Genomic DNA, 27,616 nt, shown 5'->3' with positions numbered 1-27,616 from the left:
GTAAATATAAAATCTTTAATTTAAGACTCTGACTTTAACATATTATGAAATATTTAGTGTTAATGCCTTACCGCGTAGGATAGATATGGCACACACCGGTTTTATATTCATATATCTTAAGTACCTAGTTCTCTCTTTCCTCAACTGATGGCACATATGGTCAAATCCAGTTATTCCTGACAGTGTGCCATATCTGTCTCAGTATGCAGTTTTAAATATATGCTTATATTATAAGTTACATGAATATGAAACAGGTATGTGCCATATCTGCTCCAGTATGTGGAAAGGGATTAAGTCCATCTTCAATGGAAGCTTTATTGTCTTTACAAGGCTTCAGAGCTTTTTCTATTTCTTTTTCAGATGACAGTTTTTTTTTATTTAGGAATTACAAAACAACCTTGAGATAGTGACCATACATTTTTTTAAGTATATTATCCACGTTTGTTTATTAATGACAGTGAAATAAAACAGGAAGTGAAAATTATTTTACTTTCATTTTTTTTAACATTTAATGAATGTTTCGATATCTCAAGAAGATATACGACGAGATATTACTAAACTAAAGCTCCTCACTGAAGTGTGTCCATCTCCACAACAAACTTTCCATCTGCAGAGCAGCACAAGAAATGGACTGTATTATATATTTTGAAATTTATATTTTCAACATGGATATAACTTCAATTTTTAGACTTAACTTAATATAATGCTTCAATTCAAATTCCGTCTTCCATTTCTACAAGCCTGTAGCCTACCTTGATTTAAAACTATAATATACTAAGATTGTTGTGTAAGTAAACTGTTGAAAACTCACCAACATGGTGTATATGATACAAATAACTGAGACAGCTGGGGATGTCACTTCTACTCCAACACCTATAACTGTTAAGAGAGATTCTGTTATAGCGAACAATAAATACATAATTTGAGGGTTTCATATTTTCTTCGTTATGTCAGTTCTACAGCACGCATTCGAGGTCCACGAAAGAGACCTCTAATTGGACGGAGTTACGTAATAAGAGACCAAGCGCCAGAAACCTGTTTCGAGATATTGGCCATTAAAATAAATCTGTTTTTTTTTATAAAACACTTTAGACAAGAAGTATTATAACGTTCATACTATTACAAAAATTTCACAGATAATACCAAAAAAGGCTAACCGATTTTTGATAAAAGACCAGCAGTTGAATTAATAATTCAAAGCAAAATAAATAAATGAATTTTATGCAATAAACGAATTTTTTTTATAAATAGCAGCAAAATTCAGATATCGCATTCTTCAGATTTATGCAAATTTCTTTCTTTCTTTCTTTCTTTTTTCAAATTGTCAGTTGGTCTATTATTGCGTAACGCCATCCAATTAAAAGTCGTCAGCATCCGAAAAATGGTCATGGTACCAGTCAAATATTGTCCAGATGGCGCCCGTCTGTCATTTGGTTTTGTTTGCAATATCTGTTGTAGATTTACGTCTGAATTATCTCTACGTTATTATTGAGGCAGGAAAGGCAATGAGTTTTGCATTAATTCAATTGGTACTCCAGTGACGTTTTATGCATAGAAGACATATCCACTTTTCCTATATGTACGAGTAGAAGGAAATTCATCTGATCCCTCCTTACATATTTTTTTTTTTTTTTTGCACGATCGTGTTTTTGTTACATTTGCACCTGTTCTTGACAGGCCTTGTAAGTTGGATTAATTGTTTTACAACACGCGGATTCTTTGCTAGAGGAATATATTATTGTTGCAGCTCGTGACAACACTAATGCTATTGAAGGACATTACGGTATCAATGAAGTACAGTCATATTTCTTTAACTGTTAAATATTTTATGTCCACGAACATGTCAGAATCATCGCTTTCATTAATCTTTGCCGCTATGATGTATTGAAAGTATTACTATTCCAAGTGGCCTTCATTCCGAATAAGTTACTTCTGATACAGCAATATATCCGAAACCAAATATTCTCGATTCCGAAATGGAAATCCCTACAATCGTATAAACAATATTACTTAATCCATTGTTTTTCGTTACTTAGTAACAAGATTCAAAATCCGACTTAAATTGTTCCAAATTTTTAAGTAGTTCAGCTTTATAATGCAGGCGGGACTTAAAATAATCCCAGAAACCAAATGGGGAAAGATGCTGTTATTGGAAGGATATGTATCTGTCCTCTGTAGTATCTCATCAACTTCCAGAGCTATCGGTTTCGAAACTTTTAAAGCAGATCAAAAAACTGTGGTTAAGGTAACTTGTAAGTTTTAATATTGTATGAAACATATAATAATCTTAATGACTCTTTTTTAAATCTGATGAAAAAAACTGAAAACACTTTCTCCTAAAGTAGTGGAAGGATTTCAATTAATTTCTTTTGAAATAGTCTACAGTCATCATTAAATTTTGGGAATCAGAATTATTTTTCTGTGTTAATCTGAGAATAAGATATTAATTTTTTCGAAATTTGAAAAATTACATTACTTACCTCAGTAATTAATGATGGATTTAAACAAATTTCTTTTTACACAGTGTACTGATATCATTTAATTTTTGTAACTGCAGTATTATTTTCCTGAGTTAATCTGGGAATGAGATATGATTTTTTCGAGAAAATTTGAAAAGTTAATGCAATTTTTTTAATTTCTAAAGTATATATATATATATATATATATATAATATGTAATTCCCAGATTAAAATAGGAAAATAATAATTAATTATTCAAGTTACGAAAATGATAATGATGTCTTTAGAATGTGTAAAAGAAAATTCTTTCAAATCCTCCCTGTAGTTTGTGAGAAAAATTGACACAATATCTCTCTCACTGTTTTAAGATATTTTCTTTTTACAAAATTTTTTTCTAAAATATTTTATTAAAATTATATGTTCGCTAGAAAATTAAAACTTACAGGTTGTGTTCAACATATCTTCCTTAATCCGCCTCAGACATTTCAAATGCATAGCTCTAAATCATAGATGTCCAATTGTAACTCGTACGAGATAACGCCTGGCATAAGCAACCCGCTTCGCATATTCTTTAAGGTCGTTTTCCCTATTTTATATGGAAAGTTATTGATCTTAGCAAAGCATGCTTGACGTGCAATATCTCCTCGTTCTATAGGCGTTTGGACATCCATGCTCTAAATGTTGATGAGACACAGGGGAAAAGTTTGGGCTCCTGTATTTCATAGTAGATTTACATTACCTTTTTACCGTAAGGATTTTCATGATATTATTCTTCGAAATAAATTACATATTTAACAATAACATTGATAGGCCTTCACTAATACAATATTATAGGTTACATTTAATATCTATCACCAGTTAAAGGCGTGTCTTCAATGTTAGCTCTTAGTATTACTCTGAATATAAAATTATTAATGTGAGATGTCTACAGTAATTCGAAAGATTATAATTATAATTTTTTTCTTGGTAATTTGGCCCTTCTGAAGTCCACGAGACTTATGTGTTGTAAGCAAATACATAAATTGTTTGATAGAAAATAATGATTGTTGATAGATTTGTATGTATAATGTACTTATTTGTGTGTCTATAGTCGCTTTAGTTGTATTATGATTCAAACTCATTTTAGACTTCTTATCGTCCCTGTTGCTTGCATGATTATCATGATGCAGCGTTCTCATAAGCACATTTTTGTTTCTCTTTAGAATATAAATTGCCCACAGCTTTTCTTGTTTACGCCTATGTAATTCCATTGTAAACGTTGTATTTACTGTTCTCCAACCAGGAGATCAACCGTGAAAGGAATGTGCTTACTATTGCGTCATCTATTGGAGCGAAGTAGATGGATAATATTATCGTTATAACGTCAGTTTAAAAACCATGCGCTCTCCTGCATTTGTTATTTCCTGTATGGAGAGATTAAAACACCAGGAGATTAGCAGTGGTCTAATTTTGTAACTAGGGTAGTATAAACATGTGTGTATCAATGTTAATGTTTGTGCTGTGAGAGCGAGCCAATAGAGATACGAGTACCCACGTGTGTGACCTTATGACATCTTATGACATCAACATTCATTCACAGCATTACCCCGCTGCGTTTCATCCCGCAGAGACTTTCTCGTGGTTGGAGCACAGTAGTGAAATTTATGTTGAATTTCTTTTTTAGTGTTTTGACTCAGATATTGACATTTTGATTTTCTTTACAAACAAATATATATATATATATATATATATATATATATATATATATATATATAACTTACTTGCCTTGACTAAGTGCCAGCGACGTAACATAAACAGCCATTGACACCCTCAAGATCTGGTCAATTGTAGAGAGAAATGACACTGCTCTTCGTACATGATGATTGAATCTAAGCTCTAAGTACTGGAACACAAAGAAAGAGACATAAATTTCTACAATGACATGCATAAGATTGTTGACGACATGGTGTTTTAGCAGAAGAAGGGCTAACACAAAGAAACATGCTGCCGGAGCTAAATGACTGTTGTCAGCAGTATGAGATGAAGTTAAATGCAAATAAAACGGAAGAATAATTGAGAATAAAAACGTGCGAATTCTAAATGAGTCAGTTGAACAAGTGCACAGCTTCAGATACTTGAGATATGCTTTGAGATGTATCATGAGGTGCTACCAGGATGTTAAAAGGTTAGTAAAGGAGTTTATTCTGCGGACCTTCGCAATACGAAATAAGGAAGAAACTAGTGAAGTGGTTTGTGTGGAGTGTGGCACTGTATGAGGCAGAAATATGGACATTACGGCGAAGTCAAGAGAAACGACTAGAAGGATTTCAAATGTGGATATGCAGAAGAATGGAGCATGTGAATGGGACATTGAAGGTAAGAAATGAAACTGTGCAAGAAAGAGTGGATGAAGAAAGAATAGCCACATGCTGAATCTGATCAGGAAGAGAAATAGAAATGGGTTGGGTCATTGACCAAGAAAACTGCCTACTGTAGGGTGCCCTGGAAGAAATGGTGAACTGGAGAAAAGATCGGAGAGGAAGAAGATATGAAATGATAGACAACATTAAGACATATGAATCGCAAGGGGAGAATAGGAGGAAAGCGGATAATAGGGGAGATTGAAGAATGCTGGGTTTGCAGTGAAAAATCTGCGCTTGAGCAGAAATCCATGAAAGGATGAATGAATGAATTAATTAATTGGAGGATCAAACATAAGATGGTTGCCTTTTAAAGGGAGACTGGGCAAAGCAGATACTAGAGAAGGACAAAGTTAGCCGACAATTCCTCAGTAATTTTCGAAGAACTCGTCAGCCCATTTGAGTTGTGTGGATATAAAGGGAAGAATTGTGACGGTATCGTGTAGGGTTACTGGGTAGCTCAGTCGGTAGAGCATTCGTACGCCAAGCGAAGGGTCCCGGGATCGATACCCAGTCCCAGAACAATTTTTCCCTTGAAATTATTCAAGCCTGTTTTACATGGAGCTTCTACCTGAAAGCCAGATTTGTATAATAATTTCGTTACTGTAGGTACGTTAACAGAAAGCCACAATTAAGTCACACAGAATTGTGTGCACTCAGAGTTGGGTTTCTGGCGTCTTGTCAGTCAATTTGAATTGTGTGGATATAAAAGGAAGAATTGTAACGGTGTCGTGTAGGGGTACTAGGGTAGCTCAGTCGGTAGAGCATTCGTGCGCTAAGCGAAGGGTCCCGGGATCGATACCCGGCCTCGGAACAATGTTTCCCTTGAAATTATTCTACTTCTCTCACAGTCATTTTGTAGAGGGAAGACGAAAATATTTTATCTATGAATTAAATAGGCCTAAAGATAACACGTTGGTAGTAATTAAGTTACAATGTAGCTCTTCTTACCTCATAAATTGAAACCACTTTGAGTTCGTAGAATACAGGCAGGATGAAGTAGTAATTCACCACACCCATGAGCATCATTCCTCCCACATATAGCCAGGACAGAGTTCCGAAAAGATAGATTTCGGACGGCGCTCCCAGTACAGTAATTCCAGATATGTAGCTGAAGATATAGACAAATAATGCTTTACATACTGTAGTGCGTGGTACCTTTGAATATGATATAATATTAATGTAAACTCACGTAGTCTTGGAAAAGAATAAAATATGATTAAGTTAGAATAGTAACTCTGTAACTGGAAGTTACATGCAGACAGAATTAAAGAAACAAGACAATCCAAGTTGGCATATTAGTATTGGCAGTCGGAATTCCGAGATATAGAAAGACATGAGAAAGACGTAGAATTTGATGTGAATTCGGTACAGGCGATTCGCGTAGTGTCTGAAATACAGCACAAAGGAAATAAAACGACTTCCAGGTATTAGACCTTCTCTGAAGGTCTTTTTGCAGCTGCCGAACGTACGCAATACATCAGAATTTGTAAATAGTCCAGATGTCACCGTGGTCTGCAAGTATGCTATCATTCAGCAATATTGCTTCTAAGACCTTAAGCTGAATCAAGAAGACAAACACAATTAGGCAATTGACGAATCTTCTTCTGTTCCTCCTTCCTTATTTCTTTTCATTCTTTATTCCTTCTGTACCTTTTTCCTCCCATTCTTTCTCTATTTATTCTGTTCTTCCTTTCTTAATTTTTCCTTATTTCTTCTCTTTTTTATTTCTTCTGTTGCTTCCTTCATACTTCTTTCCTTCTTTGTTTGTCCTGTTCCATCTTCCTTACTTCTCTTCCTTATTTATTTCTCGTACTCCTTTCTTCTAACTTCCCTATTTTCTTTCCTTCTTCTGTTCTCTTCTTCCTTATTTCCTTTCCTTCTTTACTTATTCTGTCCCTCCTTCCTTACTTCTTTTCCTTCTTTATATCTTCCGTTTCTTCTACCTTACATATTTTCCTTTATTTCCTGTTTCCATTTAATTACTTCATTTTCATGTTTATTTCTCGTACTCTTTTCTCCTAACTTCCCTTTTCTCTTTACTTCTTCTGTTCCCTTTTTCCATACTTATTTTCCTTCTTTACTTCTTCTGTTAACTCTTCCTTATTTCTTTACCTTCTTTATATCTTCTCTTCCCTTCTACCTTACTTCTTTCCTTTATTTCCTCTGTTTCCTTATAGTTACTTCATTTCCTTGTTTATTTTTCTTACTCCTTTCTCCTAACTTATCTTTTTCCCTTACTTCTTCTGTTCCCTTCTTCCTTACTTCTTTTACTTCTTTATTTAATCTATTTTTTTCTTTTTGCGTAGTGTCTTGTTTTCTTGCTATTTTTGCTTATTTCCTTACATCTCTTTCCTTTCACGAGATCCTTCTTCTATATTCCTGTTCGTTTTCCCTTGTCTCAATCCTTCCTTTCTTTCATTGTTTCTCTTGTTTTCTTCTTTGCTTTAGTGTAATCTCTCTTTTTTTCGTGCGTTCTGTTTAGTTTTAGTCTTGACCATTATTCTCACTGCATCCTACTTGCTAAATATTAACCCTACATACCTACTGTAGCTGGAAATTAAAAGGAATACCTTACACTGATTGAATTGAATAATCTGGTATGTTAATACTGATTTACTAAACAATTTCATTAGCCACAATTGGTAATACAGTCAACTCTGGATATAGTGAACTCGGTTATAGTGAACATTCGGCTATAGTGAACCTAAATCATTAGGCCGGGTGCACACAGAATCAGACGCGGCGCAGCGCGGCGCGGCGCGACGCTACGTTTTGCTTTACAACGCCTCGCGACAGCTTAAAACTGTCTGCTCGCGACAACTGATTTGCTGGCTGTGGGATTGGAAAACTGGCCTAGGCTAGAAAATGTCATAAATAAAAGTGGACTGTCTATATGAAAAATTCTATTGTATTTACTTATTATTTCCTAAGGACGCTTAATATGCCTAAAAATCTATAGGGGAGAGTCGGGTAGTATCGGACATCGGGCAATATCGGACAGTGCGTTTCTTTCATCTACCACCATGTGGTAGTACCTGAATGACATGGTTACGTTTCTCTATGCGACATCACAGAAACGTAACTATGTCAATCAGGTACTATCATCGTGTGGTAGATGAAAGAAACTCACTGTCCGATATTACCCGTTGTCCGATACTACCCGATTCTCCCCTATGATTGAAGGTCTTAAAATTAAATGTACTGCACAAACGTAATTTTTATGTTTATGACTACTTCACGACTCACATTAAAGAAAAATAATATATTAAATCAATAATGAGTGATAGTATAGAGCAGAGAACTAGGCTTACTACAAATTACACTGGTCAACAGCCATTTTGCGCCAGACATAAAACTAACAAATTCTTACTAATTTAGACCTCCTGAATTTAAAACTGACAAGCAAAATGTTCCATCTAGCGTTGTTTTCGAAATGCACAATATAATTCATTTTCTATGCATTTTAATAAATAAATCACCGTATTTCGTGTGTAACTATTTTGTTTTACAAATGTGAAGACCCATTATGTGAAAACAATATTAGTATAAGTAGGCCACCATGTTAGAAGCACTTGTAGAAAGGGAAATTATTTTATTGCCTTTCTACGAGTCTATTTGGAGGGGGGAACAGGTTCGTAGTTTGAATTCGCTTGAGTTTACCTGATTTTACTTGAGATGTGTATTTCTTTCACTGTGAGCTTTAATTACATTACACTAGTTTATATTTTGCAATAGACCACCCTGTCAAAATCACTTCTAGAAGCGGAAATTGTTTTATTGCCCTTTTCGGTTCCATTTGGAAGGGAAGAAACAGGTTCGCCGTATGAAGTCGCTTCAGTTTATCAGGAGATTTCCGTGGAGTTAGTATTCCGTGTAAGACGTGTATTTCTTTAAAGTGTGCTTTAATGATAATATTCGAAGTACGAATGGTTTATATGTGCGGATTTGAAGGTTGTAGCATTGCTTTTTGGAATGCATTTAGGCTACACAATATTTTGCTGCTTTGTGAGCGAATGGGACAGTCGCGCTAGAGATAAGCACATATAAAATAAAACGACAATTACTAGAGCCAGAGAAGAAAAATAATAAACATCAACCCCTTGTACCTCAAAGTAAAGTAATTTTACCCCCTTTACACATTAAATTAGCGTTAATGAAGAATTTTGTTTAGGGGATGAATCATAAAACTGAAGAATTTAAACATATACAGGAAAATTTTCCTGCTTTTAATAATCCGTGGCTCTACAGCCCGTGAAGCAGAGGTGGACGATCATCCAACCAGAATGGAGATATCGTGTGGTTAGCACGATGATCCCCCAGCCGTTATAGCGAGCTTTCGCAACCGGATTTCGCTACGTATCGTAGCTCCCCAAATGCATCACTATGCTGGGGGGTGGGCACCGGTCCCACACACTGGCCGAAATTTCATGAGAAACTTTCTTCCCCCTTGAGGACTTAAACCAGCGCGCATTCAATAACATTTCCTGCTATTAGTGATTCAAAAATAAAAGAGGGAATTCCAATGGCCCACAAATTAGAGAAATAATGAAGGACAATCACTTCCAATCTTTGTTGGAAGGAAAAGAGAGATATGTCTGGATTGCATTCAAGGAGGTTGTATTAAATTTTCTGGGTAACTGTAGAAGTGAGAACTATGAAGAACTTGGAAAAATTTACTGTTGACGTATGAAACTATTGGTTGTAAAATGTCCCTGAACATTCACTTCCTTCACTCTCATCTTAACTTTTTTCCCGAGAATAAAATTGTGGCGATTTGAGTGATGAGGATGGTGAGCGCTTTCACCAAGACATTTCAACTATTGAAAAAAGATACCAAGGACAGTGGAGTACCAATATGCTAGCAGACTATTGTTGTACTTCAGCTCGTGATGTACCTGATGCCCAGTGTAAAAGAAAATGCAGAAAAAGAAAGCTGTAATCTTCTGAACAGTGAATATTTAACCTTATTGCCATTATATAAAGCAATATTTTTAATAGATATAAATTCCAAAATTTCTCAAAAACCGTAACCAACACCTGTTTTCTATTGTCTTATTCGTATTCAGGAGGCTCAAATTATACAGTAGCGTGCAAATTAATCCGAACAACGTAATTACTTATGCGAAAACACTCAAACGGGATCAAAAAAAAGGATCTGAGACATACCTCAGTAATCTATGTGGCCTCCCTTGTTCCTAATAACAGCTCTGAGACGATTTGGCATGGATTCCACTAATTTTCCACAAATATTCTTCATTTCTTCATCGCGAAACCATACACCAATGAGGGCAGAAATCATCTTCTCCTTTGTAGAACAATCCATTTTTTGCATTCTTCTTTTGCAAATTGACCACGAGTTCTCAATGGGGTTAATGTCGGGTGAGTTGCCTGGCCAGGGGAGTACCTGAATATTCTTCTTGTTGAACAATTCTGTAGTTTTTCGAGATGTATGGCATGGTGCCAGGTCTTGTTGGAACATACCTCTGCCATCCGGAAATGATTTTTGCAGCTGGGGTACGATTCTGGTTTCCATTAAGTGAATATATTTGTCAGAATTCATCATTCCCTTGATAGGTATTAATGCTCCAGGCCCTTCATGTGTAAAACAATCCCCAAACATTACTTTAGGGAGGTATTTGGGTGCTTGTTGGAGATGAGCTGCTGTTACTTTTTCGGATCCTTTCCTTACGTAAGAAACACGGTGGCCGTGGACCTCGAAATGAGACTCATCGGAAAAAAGTACATTCTTCCAGTCATTCACTGTCCAGTGTTGATGTAATTTTGCCCACATTAAGCGTTTTTTGCACATAACAGGGTTTAGCAGTTGCTTCTTAATAGGCTTACGAGCCCTTCGTCCAGCTTCCAAAAGCCTATGCCGCACTGTTGTGACGTGAATATTCGCCCCAGTGGTAGTCATTAACTCGCGGGTTAAGTCGACAGCAGTTAGTCTAGGATTTAATTTACTTTTCCTGACAATTAAACGATCATCTGCAGGTGAAGTCTTCCTTTTCCGGCCACAGTTTCCTTTTTTCTTGGGTATGATGGATCCAATCTCCCTGTATCGTTTTATGATCGAATTAACAGTAGCCAAACCGATGTGACATTCTGCAGCAATTTGCCTCTGTGTCATAGAAGAATGCTCTGCTAATGTTACAATTTTAGACCGTTTTCGTGGAGTTGCATCCATTTGTGAACACGACAGAATGTACACAGGATTGCAGTATTAACTCTTCAACACAACTGAAATGCTTATAAGTACAAAACGACAGGCAAAATGTCACATATTATAAAAAAATAATAATGACAGACCTTCAACAATGTAATTACACGTACTACAGATGTCAATTAAGGCGGTATGAGCAGCTGTGAGGCCAACAATGACAGAAAATGTAAAAATATGTCGTGTTCGGATTAATTTGCACGCTACTGTATAAAACATGTATCACATGTCCAGCGCAAAAAAAAAGTTAAAATTTGTTACGCAGTGTTATTATTATTCACCTGGTTCTTTCATCTCATTTGCAATTTTTCACATATTTTTAGAAACCACGTTATTGTCGTGATATTGTTTCAAAGATTGTACAGAACGTATTTTTCCTGTACTAAAATAACTAATTTATCTGCATCGAGTTCCATTATATATAAAGTGCACTACACAACAATAGTATTTTTTGTAGATAATGAAAGCATGCAATCATAGCCACTACTAACGCATGCGCAGTACACTGCAGCTATCATACAGTCTCCTCGCGACGAACTTCAAGCAGTCATTCGATGTTGTCTCTTCGTGTCTCCTTGTGTCTCCTAGCAACCGTCACGTCGCGTCTGATTCTGTGTGCATCGCATCATAAGAAATCAATGGGAGACAAGTACCAACAGACAAAATGTCGCGTCGCGCCGCGCCGCGCCGCGACGGGTCTCATTCTTTGTGCACCCGGCCTTATTCTTGACCCGCATACGTTAAAAAGTACATTACTATTTCCGTTTATAGTGAACCCTCGCTTCGGTTATAGTGAACCTTAAAAATTGAAGTTACCTGAGTTGTATCCTGACAAATTCTTATTTGAAGTCAGAACTTCTTGTATAAAATTGAAAAAAAAAAATGTATTGAGAACAACATTCCAAGTTTCTTACTTCTGTAGTCAAAGGACAAAGGTAGGATTACTAATTTCTAGACAATTTCTAATTCTGAGGTGTACTGTAAATCCAGTGGACGCGTGACGACTTGCCTCACTCCACCGTCGAAGAGTTGACATTCTGTTCTCAGGCACTCTACTGTTATTTCTAATTCTCCACCGTCAAAGGGTTGCCTTTTGTTCTCAGAAATATTTCCATTATGACTGATAGCATCGAAACAACGGAAAATGAAATTGCCTTCGTCATTAAAATGGGACGAACATTATGTCCAGAATATAAATTAAGATAAGATTTCGATGGCTTTCAAACTCCATCAACCCCTCCCAGTTTCCATTAAGTGACCCGTGAAATTCCAAGGCTGAGTACGCAGTCACACCTTAACTGCGTTTGTCATTTCTACCTGATCAGTCTGTTTCTAGTGTTCCAACAGTGAATGTACTATATAAAATTATCAAAGCGTAAAGTGGTGTGTTTTCTTTGGAAGATAAGGCGAATTATTATAAGTGCCATTTAACGCGGTCTTTTGCAAGCGGACGTGGGTCGACAGCATAGTTAAAGTAAATCAACTGTGACTAACAGTAGGCCTATACAGTATAATCCATTTCACAAAAATTAAATATTTTATTTTCTTGTTCACAATTTCATTCATTTCTGTCATTTAAGGTTAGAGGAGAGGCACTTCGGATATAGTGGACCTCGGCCATAGTGAACGTAATATGCAAGTCCGCAGAGGTTTACTAAGCCTATATCCGGATTTAACGTATCATTCTCATGGCTCGGAATGTTGAATGCAATATTTAAAACTTAAATAATCATCGTTTTTCATAGATTTTCTTCAGAATTGTCCGCTGAGTGATATTGTCGGATTAAATCTACTAATAATATCAGCTACAAATAAAAAATCGAGTTGGGTTTAACACGACATAATAATTATTTAACCTTGGAAGTGTTACAAACCTGACTGTCATAGAGGCAATTACCGGTGTCACATTCAACTTTCTGCCTCCGTGTAGGTATTCCAGTGGTGTGTTTTCTCTCCTACCCCAGAATCCGAAATAAATGCCAATGAGTGTTGACAAAGACAACATCAGGCTAAACACAGTATAGTCCGCCCATCCCAGGTAGAGGCGCTGTAGTCCATCAGTTTGAACGGATGTAGAATTCATTAAGACCCTATGGAGGAGATGAGTATTATGTTTCAATCGAGTGTTATTGCAGATTATTAAGGTATGTATCCACGTTTAAAATGGGGTTTCTGTTCGAAATTTCCCATCTTTCGTTTTTTTCATAGTATGAAAGCCACATTCTTCTAGTTTCCAAATCTCTATCATTTATGCGCATATTCCGCCCAGAAGTGCCCTATTCGGACATTTAAAGGGACGGGCGCGCACGTGATTCACTAGCAGGAGGCGTGGCGCGAGCTCTGTGTCCAGCGCCAATTTCTTAATTTATTTTTGGTTTAAATCTAGCTTAAATAACGCGGTTTTTGAGTTCTTCACGTAGTACACACATTCACCAACAGATGGTAGGGCCTACACTGTTTTGGTTTGTGTCAACAACAAAGATGTCAGCTTCCATAATTTCAAAGCGTGTGTTTGTTTGTGTGAAGTTTGGCTGCTAATTTCAGTGTGAAAATGGGTTCTAGTAGTCGAAGTGGAAGAAAAAGGAAGAGAAGTTTTCATGGTAACAGGTTTACGAAGAAAACTGAATCTGTAAATAGTAATACTACTGTACATATTAGCGATAGTACTGTAAATAATAGTTCTAGTGTAGGCCTAAATAATAGTAATGTAAGTGAAGTCTGTGGTTCTTCCTACTCTAAAATCTCAAGTTGTGACATAGATAATAGTAATGTTAGTGATAATTATAATGTGATTTTCGACTCAGACTGCCTTCAAAATTTAATATCAGTGTTAGCTTGCCCCTGATGTTTCACATGTGGGTCTGTGACAGTGAATATTTCTGAACGACAAAGATTTGGTTGGAAACTACAGCATTTCCTAACTTGTAGACATTGTGGCTACAAATCAAAATTCTTCCCAACATCAAAAAGGCAAGGGCAAGTTCCAGAAATAAACAGAAGATTGGTATATGCCATGAGATCTGTAGGCTGTGGACATAGTGAGGCTGTTAGATTTTCGTCTATCATGAATTTACCTCCTCCTCCCAATGCAACACCATATCATGAACATACTAAAGCTCTTGCTACTGCCACCACAGAACTAGCAACTGAAAGCATGAAATCTGCTGCTGAGGAAGTGAGAAAATTAAAAGGTATGGAGTGTGGTGTATCTATCGATGGGACTTCGCAACGACGTGGCCATTCCTCTCTGTCAGGTGTTGTGGCAGCAATTTCTGTTGACAGTGGTAAAGTGGTAGATGTTGAAGTCATGTCAAGAAGCTGCGTGGGATGTAAACTTCACTCCCATGAAGGTAAAACATCACCAGCTTATCTTGCATGGAAAGCAGACCACAACAGGAACTGTGCCAAAAATTACAGTGGTTCAGCACCCAATATGGAATCAGAAGGGGCCAAAAAAAATTTTCTCCGCTCTGAGGAAGAGAGAGGGCTCCAGTATGTGGATTTTTATGGTGATGGGGACTCAAAAAGTTATAGGGTACTGGTAGAAACAAATCCATACAATGGAAAAACTATAAACAAATTAGTGTGCGTTGGACACTATCAGAAGAGATTAGGGACGGCTCTTCGAAAACTAGCCAAAGAGAAAAAGTTGGGAGGGAAGGGGAAACTTACGAGCAGCCTCATCGATAAGTTGCAAAATTACTTTGGCATAGCCTTGCGAGGAAATACCACTAGTGTGCAAGCTATGTCCAAAGCAATATGGGCAACATTTTTTCATCTGTCAGCAAATAAGAACCAGCCTTTCCATAGCAAGTGTCCGGAGGGTGTTGACAGCTGGTGTTCTTTCAATCGTGCCAAAGCAAAAAATGAATTGCACTTGTATAAGTATAAGCCAGGGTTGCCCATTGAAATTATGAGAGCAATCAAGCCTGTTTATGAAAGGCTGACAGATCAGAAAATGTTGTCCAAATGTCTCCATGGCCTGACTCAGAATTGTAACGAATCGTTCAATGGCATGATATGGCGAAGGTGTCCAAAAGATACATATGTAGGCCTCGATACCCTGAGATTAGGAGTAATGGACGCCGTTTGCCATTTCAACTGTGGCAACAAAACACAGGTTAATATTCTCAGGAAATTTAATATTAGTCCTGGGAAATATTCTGTTGCTGGTGTAGCTAAGAGTGACATTGTGAGAATAAGAAAGTGCATGATTCAAAGTACACCGGAGCAGAAGAAACGGCGGAGAAGACTCAGGGCAGCGAAGAAAACTCATGAAGACAAGAAACTTCATGAAGAAGGTACTACATATGTAGCAGGAGGATTCTGAAACCTGGGAGTCAGCATGGGGCATGGGTATGTTGAAATTTCACAAATTTTATTTTTTTTTAATATGCTACAATTTTTCTCTAATTAATTGAAAAATATAAACCAAAAATTTAGATATAACTTAATTTTTAAGAAAATAGAAGTTTAAAGTAAATAACGATGCTATAATTTGCAAAAGGTTACCTACTGATAAATTAAGTGATCACATACTAAGTATAAACTTTCTACCTACACTGTTTAACAAAGAAAAGCCGCCGCTTTCAGAATTTCAAAACACAAAGACAACCTCAAAAATTGAAATAATAGTTCCATTCATACATGGCATTAAACCTAATGAAATGGTGAATGCTGTGGTATAAGAATCTTTAACATATCTCTTTAAATAAAAGATGTATGTTCTCCCAAACTTTCATCTTCGTTTATTACAAAAAAAAAATCTCGACTTTTTCAGCATTCAAAACAATATAAAATGCACAAAATATTGAAATACAGAAGTCATTTATATACCAAATTAAAGCTCATGAAATGAGGAATGTTGTAAGTTATGTGGTTTTTGTAATATTGTATGAAAAAATAGAGGAAAAAATTTTTTTCTGATTATTATGAAAATAAACATCTTATTTTTCAGTGAATAAATTATAATTCTTGAACTAAGCTGACTAAACTAATAATCGTTGTTCAACACAATCAGGGGATGAAAACTAACATTTCTGTGCAAAAAGGAACTTGCTAGTGTCATTTGCTGCGGGATGAGAGCGTTTCAAATTTTTTTTTTAATTTTGTGATTATTATTTTTTTTTTAATTTTCAAAAAGCTTAAATATGTATTTTTTAATTGGATTGGTTTAGTTGAAGAACACTAATTGTGTACAAAAAAATTCATAATTTTTGGTTGGAAAATGTGGATTTCAGGACGAAACGTGGATACATACCTTAATATTTCACCTTAAGAATTGTAAACGTAAATTATTCTCATTTTGAAGAAATAAATTGGGACTTTTATGTCAATTTATGCTGTTTGCGAAATGGATCAGGATTTACTTTCTTAGTATTTCTATATATAAGGATAAGGATGTCTTCTAAATCATAGATGATATACGAAGATATTCAGAACATATGGATAGTTTTATTCAGGAATATAGGACATTACTTAAGAATTGTACTCGCCAAACTTTGACGAACTCAGCTCAGGGGAAAGGAGCGAAAGAAGTAATGTCAACATGCTCTTGACGTTTATGTTATGAAGTTGGCCGCGTCCGATAACAGAATTGCTTTATAACAGCGTTTCCAAACATAGAAGGCCTCAGCCCGGGTAAAAAAGGTCAGCTTATCTTGCCGCAAGAGACAACTAGTAACTTCTTTATTTAAAAAAAAAACATCATACTTGCGTCAGTGGCTGGACTAATTCAGGGTCATAATGTGACAACGCCGCATAACTAACAGGCATGCCCCGTATGATTTTGTTATGTCAGCAGAGTGGTATGAGTGAGGTCGTCTAAGATAGGCGAGAACTGTACCATTATTATTGGTAAATGACAGAGAAACTCTGTGCAAAAATACTCCGTATTTTTAAAGTCTCTGACGGAATTCAGTCATTAATAACACAAAAATATTTAAAGACAGCAACTTAGGATTTCTTCATTGCAAATTTTAACTCAGAACGTTTCTCTATATTCCGCTACATGTGGGTAGTTTCTATAGCAACGCCCTGAGTTTGTTCATTCGGAAAAATGGAGATACAGTACAAAACATAATGCATAGCTTGGTATATCATGACGGAATAGAAACTCAAAGAAACTTCAAAATAACATATTATAAGTGATACCCACCATCTGCAAACAGCATGAAGGTTTTTACAAAAAAAATCATGGTAAATGACAGAAAAAGAAGTGGAAGACCTGGAATAATTGTTGAAGATATCGAATGAGTTCGCATTTCATTTGAGTGAAGTTCGAAAAATAATTCATCCAAAGAGTCGCGTATGCGTATGCCACCAAATGTAGCTCATAAAGTGTTAACGTGAGAAGCTTCGGCTTTATATGCATAAATTTTAGTTGTTGCAACGGCTCATACCTGATGACAAGATTTCCTCTTGTGGGATAAGGCGAAGGACTAAGTGTAAACATATCATGTTCCTTACCCTCTATGCACTCTACCCATTTCAGCGAGTGCTGACGACCACTGCTCTAGGCTTTAGTATTGCACACACTGACAAGTCCACCGAGACGAGGCATGACTAACTATTATTATTATTATTATTATTACTATTATTTCTATTATCAGCATTATTATTGATGTCTGTAAAATTTATGTTGGCGCTACTGGACTGTACGCGAGCACGAGCATAATATGCTCATTTTGGGTATCTATTCAAATATACCATTTCAAATGTAAATTATGAATAAATTTGAATTTGAATATTATGAATACATAGCTAATGTACACACGACAGAAAAAAATACATAGTACATAAACATTACACACATATGACATACAAAAATATATTACATAGAAATTACATACGTATTTATCCACATATTACGTGGACGTTTCATACATACGACATAAAAAAGACATTAGATATAAATACATAATAGATATTACATTACAAATACATTAATGTATTTGGATTTGATAGTGAAATATGGGTATTAAGCGCAGATTTTTAAAAAATGAAATGATGGCAGTAGAATTGGCTTAATTGCAAAGAAGTGAAATAATTTAAAAATTGGAACATTTGAGAAGCTAAGGTATTAGTAGAAAGAGAGATAGCCAGGAAAACAAAATTAGAACTGAAATAAAACACTTATAAAGATCTGTACATACTGTATTTCTAAGAATACCGGAGCAAAGAATACCATTTTACTACGTATTGAATAGTTTTCCAGAAAAAACGTGCATTTTGAAATGCATTAATTATGAGAAATTATACAGTAGCATGGGTTCAGATTACAACTTTGATGAACATAATTCACATATCTTATAAAATTTTTATAACAGCACTTATTTCGAAACACTTATAACGGTGGGTAGTACTTGGTGTCGCACCTATCTAATCGACAAACTAGTTCAAAACGTTGTAATTAAAATTTGTGATACCGAAATAACAAAAGTTGGACAGTTTGCAGGGAGTCATTATATGCACAAATATTTCCACTTTCTGTTTCTATCTTGAACCGTTCGAAATAGCTACCAAACTTGCCATGTCCAGGTAAGAACTGAGTAGGGCAAGGTTGCCTAATTCCGTGACATATTTAATAAAGTCTATATTTATGCCAAACTTGTACTAAAAATTTTCAAATAACATCTAAATGACGTTATTTGGACCTTTAGCTACAGTTTTTACAACATTCAGCGTCAAAAGTTTCACAAGTTTGATATAAAATATATGATACTTCACTGTTATACAGTGGCTCTTAAATCCGTGACAGGGATCCAAATTCCGTGATAGTGGCTTCCTAATTCCGTGATATTACAATAATCCTAATTAACTTCTCAGAAAACGAACGTGTATTTGAAAAAAAACTTTAAAGTCATGGTATATTGTTTTAATATGGATTAACCAAGAAATTACAACATAGAAAAAGGGCCTAAGTGACAAATTCCATAGAAAATACTTGTGTAACTACAGGAATGCTTACAACATATTAATATATTATAAACAAAATAAACTGAAAGTTGATTTCAATACAAAATTTAATTTGACTAAATTGAATTATAACACAATTATCTCTCATTATTTATATTTCTAAAACAGCAGTAACTAAGTTAAATATATATCCTATTATTTTGTTGTAATTATAATGATGTTTTCTATAATTTATTTCTATTATTTTTTCCACGAACTATTTTCATTCATAGAATTAATTTTCACAATTTATCATTGGCATCGCTGGTTGAGTGAACCAGGAAAGAGAAATATGAAAATAAATCCGAAAATGAGAAAGCTCCTGTAGCATTGTTATTGTCTCACAATGTTTAAATAATCATACACATTGATTCAGCTGACTAAGCTGACTATAATCTACAGTAGTATATCATTTTTATAGTGCTATATTAATTCTTACCTCAAATATAAAACCAACCTTAAAATCAGTTTTATTGCACAATGGTAATACAAAACCTTCCAACATTCAGACACTATGAAAAAACGTATGAAAACATGTTACTAATATTGAATACAGTAAATTCTATTGAACATCGCTGGGCAATTTGTGGGGATTTGAAAGTAATAGCTTTGTTGCTTGGATTACAAGGAGGTTTTACTAAGTTATGTTGTTTTTAATGTTTGTGGGACAGTCGAGCAACAGCATAACATTATGTAGTGAAGAACTGGCCTATCAGACAAGGTTATATTCCTGTCAGCATAATATTAAAATATTCTCTGCTAGTGCAACGTGAAAAAGTACTTCTTTCTCCACTGCATATGTAACTAGGGCTAATGAAAAATTTTCTGAAAGCTCTAGATAAAAGTGGAGAAGCCTTACAATACTTAAAGACTCTATTCCCTAAAATCAGTGATGCTAAATTAAAAGAAGGCATATTTGTCGGTCCACAAATTAGAAAACTTTTGAAGGAGAGCATTTTTGAGAAAAGACTTAACCCCAAGGAATTACCAGCATGGAAATCTTTTGTATCTGTCGCCAAACGGTTTTTAGAAAATCACAAAACAGAAAATTATCGCCAATTAATAGAGACGTTACTAAGAAACTACAAAAAAAATGGCTTGCAGTATGTCACTGAGGATCCACTTCTTACATTCACATTAGGACTTCTTTCCTGAGAACTTGGGGACTGTAACTGATGAACAGGGAGAGTGATTTTACAAAGATATTGCTACAATGGAGCAACGGTATCAAGGAAGATGGGATCCAGCGACGATTGGCATTATTGCTTGTTTTTAAAAAGAGAAAATTCCAGTTCTCATAAGAGAAAAAAATGAAGATATTTTTTATCTTTCTCTATTGTATTGCACGAAGGGTGGTTTTTAATAGCCTTAATAGCTGGTCAGTTATTAATGTATCAGTTTTATCATATCTAAGCTATCCTTAGGAAAAATGAGAACAAAGTAATTTTTAATAGATCAATAATCCTATTTTTTCAATGTGTCAAGTATGAATGTATAACACAAAAACGTGACGTGTTACGAACTTTTCATTGTCATTTTCGTGTTCAGCGCATGCAAATTAGTTAAGATCAGCCTATTTTATTAATGGTATGGAAAAAAAAGTTCAAATTTGTTGAGTAGTGTTATCTTTCACTGAACGAAAGCTTCTGCAGTCGACTGCTTCTATTCAAAAGGCGGGTAGTCAATAGAATTGAAAAGAAGACATCTCCTGGCATCTGTTAGGTATTTCAAAAACTTAAAATTCAGAGACCACAACTCCATGGCAGTCAATTGAGATTTAATCACGGGATTAGGCACCTTTACCCTATATTGTTACTCACCAAATAACAGTAATTTAACTTGAAAGCTGTGGTAGATTAATATGTAGCACGTGGCGATGATGAAGAAAATGCTATCATAGAAAATATACTCACACGCTATAATAGTTGGTTCAGAACTTACGAGTAAGCACATTAGAGTCAATAAGTATGTTGTGACATTCAGTCTTCGTGTCCGAAAAAAGTGTGGTAAGTGTTGGTGCCTGTTGTATCTATGTTTATCGAGACTAAGGAAACGGTACTTAGGCGATTATTAACAGAAACCGGTTTACAATCGTTTTTCCAGGCTTTAAAATGGATTATAAGAAAGAGAATGTATGTAGAAAGTTGTGATTGACATTGTTTGCAACAACAACGATAAGACAAGTTGCAAGTCGATAGAACACGAACAGTTATTTCTCACACAAGAGATTATTTACTTCAACGTTATACCACAATGTTCAAGTTGACCTTCTAGTAGAACTATGAAACATTTTGCACAGAAGAAGACAAAATTTATTGCCAGAAGTAATATATCTATTACAAAAATACTGAAGCGTACGAAACATTCACATGAAACGAAATTACTCCAGTAAGGGGTACAAAATGACATGTAGATGAAAATATTACTTTAGTAGTCTACGGGTTGATTTCTAAAACATAGACGAAATCGTTGTTCCAAGTCGCATCTTTTAAATCGCGGTCAAGATTTCAATACTTGTGTGATTTCTAAAGCGAAGTCGAGACGCGGCTTGTGAAGAAACCACAGTTAGTGGCTTTTATATATGGATACGCAGCAAAGAATCGATCTTTATTCTTGATCAACAGTCGATATTACAAAGAAATGAATATCGGGATTAATATTTTTATTGAATTGCAGTAGCCTACATTCCTTTGTTCTGAGAGAAGTTATTATTACATTTACTTAGTAATTTACACAACAATTATGTGTTTAAAATATTATAATTAGTAGTATTAGTAGTATTTTATGTGACAAAATTAAAATAAATATTGACCAAATAATTATCAAACCTCGAGCATTTACGATGTTGGTGTTTTATCCTTTGTTCATATTTATTATTAACTAACGTTTAAATATCTGAAAACTCGTTTCCCAGGTGTGGATTAAAATTTCAGTGAAAATTAAATGCATTCTCGTTCTATTTTCAGATTCATCACTGCGTAGAAAGCCTTAAGACCATAAACCTGATATAAGAAACCATGTTTGCTTGGTGATGATAATGATGATGATGATGATGATGATAATAATAATAATAATAATAATACACTAACTGGAAAATATCTCAAATATAAAATTGTAAACGATTTTATTTATGACTTCCCCCTTGAAAAATTCTGCGTACGTCACTGCTTACGAGATTCTGGCAGGCGTCAATCATGAAATGATGCTGAGCGAACTTAAGGGGGTAGGTACAGCTTACAGCAGTAAAATGTTTAGAAATATTCAACGTTTTTTTCCCCCTCCATTACTGTATCTTGTACAATAATGAAAATTGGTATGTGTAAAACACTGTCCTTCTGCTATATGAAAAAAATATTTTTACGACATAAAAAAGTTATTTATATATTTTTTCCCCTCATAACTTATAAACTTGTTAACTTTTTCATGTTCTCCTTTATTTTATTGCTGAAACTCATGTTTACAATATCATGTACTTTCAACAACATTCCTTAATAAATTATATATTTTTTTTATTTTGTGTAATAGAAAATGCCGATATTTGATCATTTTTAAATAAATTTATTTTTTTATCAGACAATATATCAAAGGTAGAGAAGTCATCTTGCATCATATTGTAGATATGACATGCATAAACACACACAAAAAATCACATCACACTATGGTGGATAGTTTTTTAGTTATGTGGGAAACGCTTCATCATTGCACAGTGAACTGAATTTTGAAAAAAAATAAAAAATAAATAAATAATTTTTTAAATCGTAAAAATATTTTTGTCGTATAGCAGAAGGACAGTGTTTACACATACTAACTTTCATTATTGTACAAGATACAGTAATGGACGAAAAAAATGTTGAATATTTCCAAAATTTTACTGTTGTAAGTTGCACCTAAGCCCTTAAGCAGGCGTTACAGTTGACAGCACACATAGAGGTAGGCCTAGGTGAATTATATTCATTTTGTGTGTGCAATCACCCTCTTAGCAGCTTGACATGCTCATAGTGAGTTTGGTTTTGGAGGAACATGAAGTGATGAACCGTCTGTCCGTGCGATCTACAAATCCTTAAAAATCGCCAAAGCAGCCAAGCCATTTTCGGAGGGTAGTTTGTAGTTGTCCCCACTACTACTCTGACAGTCGCGTGGTGGGGCCTCGACGCAGTCCAGTGTTGCCAATTCAGCGGTTTTTCCGCTAGATCTAGCGTTTTTCAGTGTTATTTTAGCGGATAAAATTCATGAAATTTGTATTGTTGATATAGGGACTTAGCGGGTATTTTTAGCACTCACTGCGGCAAAATAATCTAATTTTACATTGGAAATATAGCGGTTTCTGCACGGTTTCATAGGGGATTTTTAAGAATCGAGTTGGCAACACTAGTCGGCACACTGGCGCAGCTAAGTAGCGCGCCTGGAGCTCGAAGTCTGGATGGGCCTGATGTGGATTACCACGTTGCTTGTACACATACGATATCCTGTTTCAAGTTACAACCCTTGTCTTGTTGCCAAGCTACCTTTCAAGTGCATCATTTGCACTGCTCTACGTATCAGCTTACGTTACAATTTCTCGTAATTCCCTTCCATACATATTTCATTTGGAAACTGCCATCTATCACTTGATGCAACAACGAGAGCGATGGTGCTGCCACTTTAATCAGCATAAGGAACTTCATCTTATAAAAATTATTACTAGAGCCCGAATGTTTAGGCATTTATTTAGGTTAAAATAGGCAGGCATATAGGCACTAAAAATAGTAAAAATAGACAGTGAAATAGGCATTTACTATTCATGTAGGCTAACCAGACGTCCCCGATTTCCAGGGACAGTCCCCGGCTTTGAGTTGCTGTCCCCTGGAAGCAAATGTGCCCTTTTTGTCCCTGGAAATTAATTTTATCCCCAGAAATTTTGATTTTGTTTCAATGACATTATTTTTACACATGAATATTTAAGTATCGTGATGAAACGGTTGTGATTCATGCACATTTCTGAACGGTTCTCAGTAAGAGACAGAAGAACAGCAAACACAGTATAAGATTTTCTGCACTCTTCGAGAAGAACATACGATATACCATCTTTGCCTTCATTCGCGTTGCGCGGAAGTGTTAGAACTGCCGCAGCATCCATTTTTAAGTGTTCAAAAAATGAAAAGTTTTGTGACAAACCAACAGGTGAACATTGGTGTGATGTGTTTCAATATTTAAAAAAAAAAATCTATTCTATTTGAAAATCTTCTCAAAATAGTGCCATGAATCATATATCTTTCAGTCAGTAATTCTTCAGTTGAAAGACTTTTCTCCACAATGAACTCAATGTGGACTGATGAAAGGTCAAGAATGAAAATTGAAACAGCTTTGTTACAAGTGAAAACAAACTTTCATTTTTCATGTGAGGAACTTAGTGTGAAGCTGTATGAGAATGAACAGATCCTTAAAAAGATATATTCTTCAGCAAGTACTTGTAAAATGTATGTTTTAGAATTCACTGTCTACAATATTATGTGAAAGACTTCGATACATGCGTCAGTACTAAAATTGAATTCTTAGTGGCCATAATTATGTTTAGAAGTTATGTGTGTTTATTCATTTAATTCAGAAAGTTAAGATAATCTACAAATTTAGTGTGAAAAGTTCTGTAGTTGTAACTACTGTTACATGTAATTTCTGCAACATTTCAACGGATAGTGTCTAGATAAATGTTTGTGGTTTTTCTTGAAATGCCGATGTCCCCTTCTGGATCATAAAAAAATTTGGTCAGCCTATATTCATGGAAACAGACAAAAAATAGACAAATAGTTAATAAACTATCTCATACGGTACTCACTTTCCTTGGTTACATGTCACAATAAGATGCTTTTTTAAATTGTCAACTGTCATAGTGAGCCGCCTGTCAGAGAGAACGTTTTTCACGGTGGAAAAGATCTTTCTACTTCTACTGAAGTGATTGGAGCATATTTAAAACAACTTATTTCAGAAAGACTGTCTCTACTTTCTTTCAGAGATCGGAAAAAACCGACTGTATATTGTCTCAAAAAGAGGGGTGTGAGAATGGATTAGAGACTTCACAGTACGAGTGATTTGTGCGTGCGAGCGACAACAGTAACGGGACCTGGAGACTGGCTTTTAATTCTTCCCTCATCCCCGTTCTTTCGCTGATAAACCCCGAAGTAACCTGAGCCCTGAGGGTTATACTGTTCAAAACATCTTTGTTAAGTGACATAAAAATGGAATCGGTAGGAGGGAAAAGTTTACAACTTCTTGGAAACATATATATTGCTGGAGAATAAGATTCTCAGCAAATCTTTGTGTGAGGTGAATATATATTTTTAATTTGTACAGCCGTTCTTCTTTTTTTTCATATAATGTATGTGCTGTTTATTTTAAATGCATTAAACATATAAAAAAATTACAACGACGTAAAAAGGCTAAGAAAAAAAGGCATTTAAATTTAAAATAGACTACGATAGCTAAAATAGGCAAAAAAGGCAAAATAAAAATTGGGCCTATCGTCCCCAAATGTGTGGAAACATGTTTATCTCTAATAGGTCTTTTATACATACACTCAGTTTAAAAAAGAGATTTTGCCTAACATCCGGGCTCTCATTATTATGACATATTTTCCCACTTTGGAAGTGAAATTTTATATAAACGTTTCACTTTGAAAGAAAATGTAATGTAATAAATTTTGTACAGTCTTATGCACATCATATTTTATAAATATGACACCACATTTTAAAGAAATAAATTGGGAACAAATATTTTTGGCTGTGTGAGAGAATATCTGCAAAAGGGGTAAAATGTATAATGCGAAATTTTGTTTTATCTTCCTTATACCTATTTATATACAATTTTACTACATTTCGAGGAATTTATGTGGTACGCTATAATTAAAAATTGACATTTGTTACACCTGAAACATTGATTAAATATGTTTAAGTGCGAAAGAAATTAATATTTCTTCAGCTGCAGTCAAATACTTATATTCAGTGGGATTTTAAAAATCATTTATAGTTATACATCACATTTAATAGCGTAGTCCCATCGATTACAATGGCTATTTGACATTTGTAGAATCAATACCACATACCGTATTATTCATGCATTGAAAACAGTTCAGCAAATACTAACATATGCAATTAGATAAGCTATTGAATAGTGTAAGCCTCTCATTGTGATGAGATTTCCTGATTAATAAAAACTACGCTATTACACAGATATAGGCGACCGAGTAACTTGGTTGATACAGGAACTGGCTATATAATAAAAACTTCCGTGTTCAATTCCATGTCGTGATAGAAATTTTCTCGTTGCCAAGCCTTCATAAAAACGCAAGAGTCTGCTAAGCTTCCTCTCAATTTCTGTACTGGCTCTTTCTTGAAGTAACAGATGGGCGGAGCGTGGTGCTGACCACACCACCTCATTCCAGTAAAGAGATCATAGAAATTGAAGTTGATGATTTCCCTTCTAAAAGCTAAGCCCTACGTATTATATTAGGACACAAACGGCAAACTGATCCTGTAAAACAAATTGACCCTTAAAGTAAGCACAGTGCATTTCCCTTTCAGTTTTTCAGTAAAAAAATCTTGGCATTCACATGGATAATAATCTAAACTGGGACATGTAAATCGCAGAAACCTGCAGAAAAGTAGATTCTATTATCCATATGCTAAAAAGGATAAATGTTCATCCTCTTTCTTGCTTAAAAAAATCCCTCGTGCAGACGCTTGTATTGCCCTATTTTGACTATGCCGACATTTTACTGACTGACCTTTCCAACGCCAACAAAACGAAACTTCAACATGCTGATAATTTATGCGTACGTTTTGTAAGCAATGCTCGCAAATATGATCATATTACCCCATCCCTGGAACCAATAGGTTGACTTAAACTAGATAACAAAATAAATATACATTCACTTCTCTTTCTCTTCGAAATATTGAACTCTTCTATTCCTTCGTACCTGTCGTCTCGCTTCACTTACCTTCCTTCCCACCATAATCTGAACACACGCTCTCGCCATGAAACAATACTAACAATACCATCCAATCGCACTTCCTCATACTCATCCTCTTTCACAATAGCCCTGCCAAAACTCTGGAATTCTCTACCTGCCAACATTAGGGACTGTCGAAATATAAATTAATTCAAACACAAACTTACTAGGCACTTGGTCAGTAATTGAGACTCGTTCAGAGTGGTTTCTTGTAAATAGTTCTCTTATTCTACCAGAAAATATTTCAATATTTGGTAATTTCATCACTATATAATTTTATTCTTGGTTTAATTTTTACTTAGCTAAAAAAATATATATATTTCTTTGTTCTTAACTTTTACAATAAACCGTCTAGCCTTTGTTAATCAGTTAATCTTTTAGTACTTTAATTTTTATTGCATTTGTAGATGTAATATTAATTGTAATTATAAATTTAATTGTATTCTTAATATTGTAGTTGCAATCCCCTGCTAGAGGGAAAGAGAAGGCCTGATGGTCTTATCTATACCAGGTTCAATAAATAAATAAATAAATAAATATATATATATATATATATACTGTGATATATAATATACTATTCCCTCCCAGGAAAAAAACA

The 27,616-nt window shown here is 35.0% G+C and overlaps 1 protein-coding gene across 3 annotated transcripts in view; it reads right to left on the bottom strand.

Moving 5' to 3' along the window:
* LOC138712084 (sodium-coupled monocarboxylate transporter 2-like) overlaps positions 1-21,065 on the bottom strand; it is a 48,929-nt gene extending 27,864 nt beyond the window's left edge. For 2 of the 3 annotated variants that reach the window (XR_011335632.1, XM_069843477.1), the window contains exons 1-5: positions 20,951-21,065; positions 12,956-13,171; positions 5,810-5,969; positions 4,224-4,341; positions 812-879 (exon numbers count right to left, since the gene is read on the bottom strand). Coding sequence is in view for 2 of the 3 variants with exons in the window: in XM_069843477.1 (XP_069699578.1) it covers positions 812-879; positions 4,224-4,341; positions 5,810-5,969; positions 12,956-13,164 (555 nt within the window). In the remaining variant the exon portion in view is untranslated. The remainder of the gene's footprint in view (positions 1-811; positions 880-4,223; positions 4,342-5,809; positions 5,970-12,955; positions 13,172-20,950) is intronic. The other variant, XM_069843478.1, reaches the window with a different exon arrangement.
* Positions 21,066-27,616: the final 6,551 nt, after the last annotated feature.

Source organism: Periplaneta americana, chromosome 13 (genome assembly GCF_040183065.1).
Source record: "Periplaneta americana isolate PAMFEO1 chromosome 13, P.americana_PAMFEO1_priV1, whole genome shotgun sequence".
NCBI lineage: Eukaryota > Metazoa > Arthropoda > Insecta > Blattodea > Blattidae > Periplaneta > Periplaneta americana.
This window is presented reverse-complemented; position numbering and strand designations above follow the sequence as displayed.